The sequence below is a fragment of the Thunnus albacares genome, chromosome 24 (genome assembly GCF_914725855.1).
Source record: "Thunnus albacares chromosome 24, fThuAlb1.1, whole genome shotgun sequence".
In the NCBI taxonomy this organism is placed as follows: Eukaryota; Metazoa; Chordata; class Actinopteri; order Scombriformes; family Scombridae; genus Thunnus; species Thunnus albacares.
Window position 1 is genome coordinate 8,524,963 of NC_058129.1, and position 9,319 is coordinate 8,534,281.

Consider the following 9,319-nt stretch of genomic DNA (forward strand, 5'->3'; position numbering starts at 1 on the left):
TATTCTGTCATGGCATCAATTTTCATCAATCAATCAATCAATTTTATTCTTAGTACATGACTGTTTCATACCAGTAGATGTAGCTGAGAGGCCTTATATTCATCATTCAGACGAGCCTTGTTCTTGTTTGTAGCATCTCTTCAAATTGAGCAAAAGACTGCTGCTAAACTCAGTAAGTATACAAGAAGCAGTTTGAATTCCCAGTGATCATATGTGCCATAAGAATAAAGCTGTCAGTTCAAAGCAGCCATATAAAAGGTTTTTTTTAAATGTTATATTAAACCATTAACACTCTCACAGTTGAAGCTATGCAATAATTTAATACTCAGGCCCGATGCAAGGACTCAAACTGCACTATTTAGCAGTTGTATGTGATGCTTAATGTCCAGTGTCATCATACACTCACTCTGCAAATTTGATAAGACTAACTTTATCAGGCCCTAAGAAACTCTATAAATGTAGCTGTGTAGAAGAGAAAACAAAAAATTAAGCATATTGAAGATTAAAGTTGACTTCATCATATCACAGCTACATATTGACTATACAGAAACAGATTTACAGTTGTTTTACATTTGCAGATAATCTGTAAATAGTAATGTGCCTATTAATCTATATGATATGCCCACGTCTTTGAATAACCATTGTTGCAGATAACTACACAGATACTAAGTTACATATGACAGCAAGGCCAATGTTACTATGGGGTCCTTTGCCACCTAGATACAGCTCCATAAGTATTTACCAACAGCAGAAACATGCCCTCAAACAATCACAGATACACGTATTTCCTTTACTGACATCATTTTAATTAGTACTTTCACATTTATGATAATATTCTATGACAAAGTGTTTCCAATTGCAGTTTCTCTGCAGTTTTAGTTTCATGGCATAGTTGGAAAGAATATAAAAGGCCTTAAATGGGTCAGGGTGGCACTTAATTGAGGTTCAGTTCACTACTGATGGCAGATAAGACGAGCAGTATAGGCAATGGAGTTAAATTAACTCTGCAGATGTAAATTATGCAGTTAGTTTCAAACCTAAGTGGACAAATGCTTTTTGAGCAGCATTTTTGTTTGCGCTGTTTGTCACAGACATCAACACATATTATCACATGAAAAAGTGAACATTTTTATAGTTCATGTGGCCAAAATCTTTACTGTTGCACAGACGGATTATGCATCAGGGTGGCCTGGTGTTTAAGGTTAAGGACTTAAGATCCAATAGACAAAAGTCCAAGTGTCATACTGTTATTTTGAAGTCTGGACCCAGTGTCATCTAAAGACAAAATGGAATTAAAAAAAGTTCACAATATCTCAACTCTATCTAAATATTCTCCATGTGGATGCCATGATCAGCACCCTCAAAAACAGGCATCATTCTGCACACAGTACAGATACATTACTGTAACAAGTTTGCCTCCCTGCGGCCAGTGGCTCACGGCTTGCAGCTTTACGACCCTTCATGTGTAATACAACAGCGCCACCTGTCGGCTAAGCTTGTGAATTGTCAATCGAGTCGGAGAAAATCACTGCAGCAGTCATGGAAATTTCCTAAACTCTTGTCTACCATCTACTGGAGAATATTGAAATTGCAACTTTTCCTCTTTTCTGACCTGTTGCTTTTAAGGTGGACTTTCAAAATCTGTCCTCATACAGACTGATCAGTGATGTTTGCAGTGAGTCAAAATGAGACACTAGAGTCGAAATAATGCCAGGAAGCTGTATGTAAGAGAAAAAAAACTGAGATCAATGACACCACACTTGTGTCTTCATATTTGTTATAGTATAATGTGATATTATAATCTGAACATTAGTTTATCATTATTTTCAGAGTCTCAAAATTCTGCTGCGATTTGAGCTATATAAAAATGATTTCTGTCAAAACATTGATGAATTACCTCAGTTTTTTAATATTAAATAGCTGTTCCTAAACCGTCTCTGAGTTTTAAAAATTAAAAAAGTTTTTCTCTTTGCTGTGAGTGGAGTTTAGCTCATTTGTGATGTCTCTCTGTGCACTGCAGATAATGGATTTGCTGCTTTGCCAGTTATTTTTAATGAAACTCCAGTGTAAACTCTTCCTGTCTGTTGGAGAGGAGGAACGGCCCGGGCGGGCGGGGGAAGAAGCCGAAGGACAGGGGCTCTCTCTGCCTTGGTTTAAGTGTAGAGGCAGCCCGATGGAGGACCTGCTCCACCTTAAGACCTCAGAGGCCCCGCTCTGCTCCCTCTCCCCGGGGAGCGGAGCTGCGGAACCCGGCCACGGCGCACCACAGCCGGCTTGGCACGGAGGAGGTGAGTACGGCTCCCGGAGCCCTGGCCAGCACGATATGGTTACCATTCCCGACCTGCTGCCATCTCCCTTCTCCAGTTGCACTGACACTACAACACTGCTCCACATCAGCCGCTGCCTGTCACCATAATTTATGTTGGAATAGGCTTAATAAGCGGTATGTAGCTCACATATTAAGTCAGAAAGTGGAGCAATGCAACAGTGCAGAAGTTAGAGGTTTGGGGTTTTATTTTAGCCACTATATTATAAATGTAAGGCGCTTTGTGTGAAATTATCCATTGGTCTGTATGAGAAATATTAATGGAATATACAGTATTCAGTAATATTCAGGAGTTATGAGTGTATATGTACATATTGTGACAGACAAGCAGGGCTTGAAGAGGAAAACTTTTACTCTGCCCAAAGCTCTCTATCCTCTACAATGATTGATTATTATTGGCAACGCTCCAGGTCGCTGGTGCGTTTTCGTTGCGCACGGGATTTGGCCCCTCTGAGATCAAAGGGCCCTCAGGAAGGGGTGGTCCTGGGGCAGGGGGATATATAGGAGGGACCGGCTCAGTTCTGACTGCAAGGCAAAAGCAGACAACAGACCAGACGGGTCAGCAGAGCTAAAACCTGCCCCCGATCTCAAAGAGAGAGCTAGAAACTGAGACATCTGCTGAGTTTTGGAGAAGGAAAGATTGAGAGAGACCTGTTGGAATTTACTGCTGAGATCCAGCTTTTATTTTCATTTAATGAAAGGACTTTTTTGCAACAAGTCAGACCTGCACATAACTTTAAATGAGTTTTGCACTGGATTTGATCCCTTTTTAGATTTTTATGCGTGTGCGTAATTTTGGGGACAGTTTTGTGGAAGTTAAAGTACTTGGGGGTTGTAGCTAATAGTGGAAACCCCTTTAAAGGATTTTACTTGTTTTCTCGTAGAGACTTTATTATCAATTTCTCTTTCCACTTGTCGGATTTCAGTTATATGATGTGGTTTTTACAAGTTTCCATTGGTTTAATCGCCGCTCTGTGCGTCGGCGCGGCGCACAGCGCCTGGGAGGAGAGCACCGTGGTGCCGGTCAGACTAGATCCTACGGCCCGGTCCGAGAGCGAAACCGAAGCGTGGCGGACTCTCTCCCCAGAGGAGCAGGAGAAGGAGGCGGAGATGAGGGTGTACCGGTTGGACGTATTTGGCAAGGAGCTGATCTTGCAGCTAGAGCCTGACCAGACCTTCTTGGCGCCGGGTTTTGTCTTCCACATTGTGGGGAGTCCCGAGTCCGAACCGACACAGGAACCCATGAGCGGATCCGAGCCTGGTTGTTTCTTCTCGGGCACGGTGAACGGAGAGGAGCACTCTGCCGCTGCGCTCAACCTGTGCCACGGACTCAGGGGCGGATTCTACTTTCAGGGTGAAGAGTACTTTATTCAGCCCCTTAACTCCAGTGACTTTCAGGGTTATGAGGATGATGTCCACACGATTCGCCGGAGAGGTCAGGCAGCTTTGGCTGATGAGGGGAGCTCCAAGTGTGGGGTCAACGAGGACGAGGAGAGGGTGCCAAATAATCTGGAGAAAGAAGCCAAGCGCGGAGCAGCTAATTCAGACCAGACAGGTAAGGCTGCAGAAATATTATGCACATTTTACACGTTATTATCTACTTTATAATAGACTGAGTTCAAATTCTCAGACCAACGATGATACAATTGGCCAAGGAAACACCGAGAAAGTGATTTATTTACTCTATAGAATATCATGAAATTCATTCAGTAAACAATAAAAATACTTATCTTATATACAAGTCACTGACTACAATACATATGCTGACCCAACTACAATCAGCTGAAGTTGTGCCGGGATGCACAGCATGAGCAATGGAATCAGCTCTCTTTTTGACAGCGCCGTCTATGCACTGCCAGAGAGGAGGAAGGGAGGGGAGGGGAGGAGAGGAGAGAGGAGAAGAGGAGAGGAGAGGAGAGAGGAGAGGAGAGGAGAGAAGGGGCATACTTTTCCGAGAGGAAAGAGAAGGAGGAGGGACGGAGGGAGGGGAGGGGAGTAGTGGGGTTGGGGCCAGCCACAGCCCGGCAGCGCTGAGACATGTAAACTCGCCTCCTGGTACAACTCGCACCGGCAGACATTTTTACCTAGAACGGATTTTCTCCCTTTGCCCTTTCTCACTCGCATAATTTTCCGCCAGAAAAGGTCATTTTAGGAATGTGGACCCAGAGGAGGAGGAGCCGCCGGTGGTATGACGCTGAGTCACTGCAGCCAGGCTCCTCCAGGCACATCCGGAGTTCTCTTTAGAGCCTCTATCCTTCTGAAAAAACTGAGCCTTTGTTGCTCCTGTTTAGAACACTGACACAGTTTAGCAGTGGGGAGACTGTTCCAGATATAGTGAAAATCTAAAATAAGTCCAAAAAGTTACAGTGCAAGCAGAAATTAGTACTGAAACCTGATATCAACTCACATGACCTAAGAACCTGGTTTGGTCTGACCTCTCTCTGTCTCTCTTTTCCTTCCCCTCAGCTCACCAGAGGACCAGGCGTTTTGTTTCCACCCCTCGCTACCTTGAGATCATGCTGGTTGCCGACCAGTCCATGGCTGAATTTCATGGTGCCGGGCTGAAACCCTACCTTCTGACCATCATGGCTGTTGCTTCCCGCCTCTACCGCCACCCCAGCATCCACAACTCCATCAGCCTGGCAGTGGTGAAGCTGCTGGTGGTGTACGAGGAGGAACGAGGCCCACAGGTGTCATCTAATGCTGCCATGACCCTCCGCAACTTCTGCCAGTGGCAGCGACAGCACAACCCTCCAAGTGACCGCCACCCTGAGCACTATGACACTGCTGTGCTCTTCACCAGGACGGTAAGTTGGAGTGGAAAAATAATAAGTGTGTTAAGACAGAGAAACTAACAGAGAGAGATAGAAAAAAAGCACTCAGTTGTATCCATATATTCATTTTTCTCTCTGTCTGCCCATGTAGGATCTGTGTGGTGCCCACTCTTGTGATACTCTTGGAATGGCAGATGTTGGTACAGTGTGTGACCCTGACAGAAGCTGCTCAATTATTGAGGATGATGGGCTGCAAGCAGCATTTACAGTGGCACATGAACTGGGTAAGTAGAAAATAGATCATGTTCTCGAGTGTTAGAATGGAAAAAAACTAAGTTAAAATGTATTAATCACATACATCACTTATTTATGGGACAGAGGTGCTCAAAGAACTGTTATTTTATGTCTGTGCTGCAGGCCACGTGTTCAACATGCCTCATGATGATGCCCAGCTGTGCTCTGGGGTCAACGGTGCCCACTGGGGCTCCCACATGATGGCATCCACTCTTTCCAACCTGGACCAGCAGCAGCCATGGTCCCCCTGCTCCGCCCTCATGGTCACCACCTTCCTAGACAACGGCCATGGTCAGTGCCTGCTGGATAAGCCAGTCAAGCCTCAGCCACTCCCCCAGCCCCTGCCTGGCACAGTCTATGACGCGGACCATCAGTGCCGGCTGACCTTTGGCGACGACTCCCAGCACTGCCCAGACCTGAGCACAACCTGTGCAGCTCTGTGGTGTACTGTGACTACATCCAATGGTTTGCTGGTGTGCCAGACCAAGAACTCTCCCTGGGCTGATGGAACATCATGTGGGCATGAGAGCTACTGCCTGGCTGGACAGTGTCTCACAAAGAGCCAAGCCGCCAAACACCAGGTAGGAATCAGAGTCAATCCAATCACACTATAAATGAGACTAAAAACTTTGCATAGTATAAAAGCAGTTAAAGCATTTCAGCATAGCATGTAGCAAAACTTGCTGATACCTACTTTTCTTTGCCTACTGTTGAACCAATCAACCTAGGTCAAAATTGTAATGGTCATGTGTCTGCTGTTTTCAGACTCCTGTCAATGGTGGCTGGGGAGTGTGGGGTCCCTGGGGCGACTGCTCTCGAACTTGCGGTGGAGGAGTGCAGTATTCTTTCCGTTCATGTGACAACCCTTTGCCCAAGAATGGAGGAAAGTACTGTGAAGGCAAGAGGATCCAGTACCGCTCCTGTAACACGGAGGCCTGCCCTGATACCAATGGTAAGAGAAAAATTAATCTGGGATAAGGATTTCCTCTTAACAGTTCTATACACTTTCTTGGAGGTTTATATTATGGAAAAAAAGACATAGAACCTTACAGTGTAGTTGTTTTTTGGTTTTCAAAGCAATAATTCCTTTATCTTAAATGTAGAAGTCATGTTTTGATGTACTTTGCACATTGGTGTGAAAGTTAGCATGCAGGTCAGGGTAAACAGGCAATAAATCTGACCTTTCTCTGTCTCCTTCTCAGGCTTGTCATTCCGTGAGGAACAGTGCCTGGCCCACAATGACATGTCAGCCCAAGTGTCACTGGGTTCAGGCGAGGGTGTTGAGTGGGTGCCCAAGTATGCTGGAGTGTCACCCAAAGACCGCTGCAAGTTGGTGTGCCGGGCCAAGGGAACTGGATACTTCTTTGTCCTCAAATCTAAGGTGAGAGTTGCTAGATGCTAGATTATATTAATAAACTGTGTTTTTATGGCTCTGTTTTAGAACGCTGTTAGAAAATTCTCAGGTGCCTAGTTTATCTCATATCAGTAATCTTACCTGTGCAGACCTGCAAGTGTAAGGATCAACTATTGTAATTTCCCTCAGCCCCTAGGCTACTGCCTTGCTGGGGAAAATACTTATACTGTATAATACTTTTTACCTTTAGACACAGACTCTTATATAACAGTCTTACTAGACATAACCCTAATGTTCCATCTGTGTCTCTCTGCTGCCCCCAGGTGGCTGATGGCACACCCTGCAGCCCAGATTCCACCTCAGTTTGTGTTCAAGGCCAGTGTGTCAAAGCTGGATGTGATCGTGTCATCGGCTCAAACAGGCGCTTTGATAAGTGCGGTGTGTGTGGTGGAGACGGTTCTACCTGCAAGAAAGTGTCAGGCTCTCTGGAGCGTGCCAGGTAAACATCTAGCAGCTTTTTAGTTGTACACAACTGTGAAGTCTTCATTGCATGTATGTCAAAATCAATTTCTATGGCTAAATCTGACCTCTGTCTGTCTCTGTTTCAGGCCTGGTTACCAGGATGTTGTAACTATCCCTGCTGGTGCCACCCATCTGGACGTCAAGCAACGTGCCCCTGGCAATGGTCGTCGTGATAACAGCTATTTGGCAGTGCGTCGCCAAGATGGTACCTATTTGTTAAATGGCGATTACAAGCTGATGACCATGGAGACCGACATCGCCATGCGAGGAGCACTGTTGCGATACAGTGGTTCCTCTGCCACTCTGGAGCGGCTCCGGAGCTTCGCCCCACTCCCTGAGCCCCTCACCATCCAGGTGCTGTCTGTAGGGGAGGCTCCAAGGCCCCGGGTTAAGTACAGCTACTTCGCCCCAAGACCCAACAATGCTGCTTCATCTTCCAACAACAATGGAGGCCGCCGCCCGTCCATCAATGCCATCCCAGAGGTGGGTGGAGCCGAGTGGACCCTGAGGGAGTGGGGTCCATGCTCCCAGACCTGTGGAGGAGGTGTGCAACAGAGAGAGGTGGTGTGTCTGGACCCTCAGGGTCGTCCCTCTAAGGATTGTCCAGAGGAGCTGCGTCCCCTGGCTTCACGCTCCTGTGCCTCCCAGGCATGCCCCTCCTGGCTTCTCGGAGAATGGTCGCTATGCTCCAAAACCTGTGGCCGAGGCTTCCGCAAACGCCAACTGCGCTGCATTGGCCATGATGGGCGCACGCTAAACCATGACAGCTGTGACTCCAAAGACCGGCCGCGACCCCTGCTGGAACTTTGCTATCAGAGTGCCTGCTAAGGACTGCTTCTACAATCTAACCTCCTTCTCTCCACCCAACTTTCAGAAAGACATCAGATAAAAACTCTGATCTTCGCTGCCTCCTTTTTCCTACAGACAATCTAAAGAGGCAGAATGTTTACATCTATGCTGCAGGTTTTCATGGGTTCCAGTTGATCCAACAGTCCCACATGACAATGGGTCCACAATGACTGCATCTGTAACTTCCAGTTTTTACCCTTTCCATTTTGGGGCCAGATGTTGAACTATAGTGGCACTGCCACCTGATTGCAGCAATAAAGACTGCATTCGGCTTGTTGCCTGTCTGGTTTTGAAGCACAGCAGTGGCACATTTTGCCTCCCATCAAGGAGAAGAACACATGGACATTCCTGATTTCTTAGAGCATGCTGCTTACCGTGCCAATGTCATGCTTGTGTGTGTGTGTGTGTGTGTGTATGTGTGTGTGTGTGTGTGTGTGTGTGTGAGAGAGAGAGAGAGAGAGAGAGAGAGAGAGCGTCTGTGAGACTGTATGTGTCAAATTTTTAATACATGTATATGATGTTTGTCCAAGCTGGGCTGGACAGACACACAAGAGTGGGGAGGGGGAGGTTATTGCAGAGTATATAAAAAACAAATGAAAGAAAATAACTCATATTCTACTTGCTAACCCCATCAGGTATGGAAAATAAGATAGCTCATAGTCTTTTTTTGTTCAAAATTGCCAGTCAACATTTTATTTATCACAAACCTGTAGCACTTCATCTTTGTTTTTGCCAGCGGCACATTGTAACATCCATTTGTCTCTAAATGCCTCAGTACATCGTACTTTGTCCTTTAGCCATATCTTGCCCTCGTCTACACAGCTTCCAATGAGGGAACATTTCAAAGACCAAAGAGGTGTGTGTGAGTTTGTGTGTGCCTGTGTGTGCGTGTGTGTGGAGACCTAAAGAGGGACTTGTCTCCTGCTACTACTTCATAAGTAAGTCTCTCCTGCCTTCTGCGAAGGCAATTTGTTTTTTTCTATCAAGTTTTTTTTTCCTCTTTTGTACAGAATATCCAAACATTATTTATTTTTGTACAGCCTGTTATATATAATCATGTGGCTTTTTAATATTATTTTTTATTTGTTATTTGTTATTGAGACCACAGAAGGAAGTAGAATATATAGAGTATTTATACAGTGTTATATATATATGGTCCTAGGTTCATGAATAAAGTATCACATTGAATTGTGCAACTAA

At 45.5% G+C, this 9,319-nt stretch overlaps 1 protein-coding gene across 1 annotated transcript; it reads left to right on the forward strand.

The window, feature by feature from the left end:
- Nucleotides 1–2,842: 2,842 nt before the first annotated feature.
- Nucleotides 2,843–9,319, forward strand: adamts1 (ADAM metallopeptidase with thrombospondin type 1 motif, 1). The gene is made up of 8 exons (XM_044344712.1): nucleotides 2,843–3,881; nucleotides 4,793–5,133; nucleotides 5,252–5,384; nucleotides 5,518–5,975; nucleotides 6,160–6,346; nucleotides 6,597–6,775; nucleotides 7,072–7,247; nucleotides 7,357–9,319. Exons 1-8 carry the CDS (start codon nucleotides 3,257–3,259, stop codon nucleotides 8,096–8,098), a joined length of 2,841 nt encoding a protein of 946 aa, XP_044200647.1. The 5' UTR covers nucleotides 2,843–3,256; the 3' UTR covers nucleotides 8,099–9,319.

Bases quoted from the DNA above. Each gene is read 5' to 3' on its own strand.
- adamts1 (XM_044344712.1), top strand. From the start codon at position 3,257: ATGATGTGGTTTTTACAAGTTTCCATTGGTTTAATCGCCGCTCTGTGC. The intron at 3,882-4,792 runs GTAAGGCTGCAG...CCTTCCCCTCAG, and splicing joins AGCTAATTCAGACCAGACAG to CTCACCAGAGGACCAGGCGT. The intron at 6,776-7,071 runs GTGAGAGTTGCT...TGCTGCCCCCAG, and splicing joins TCTTTGTCCTCAAATCTAAG to GTGGCTGATGGCACACCCTG.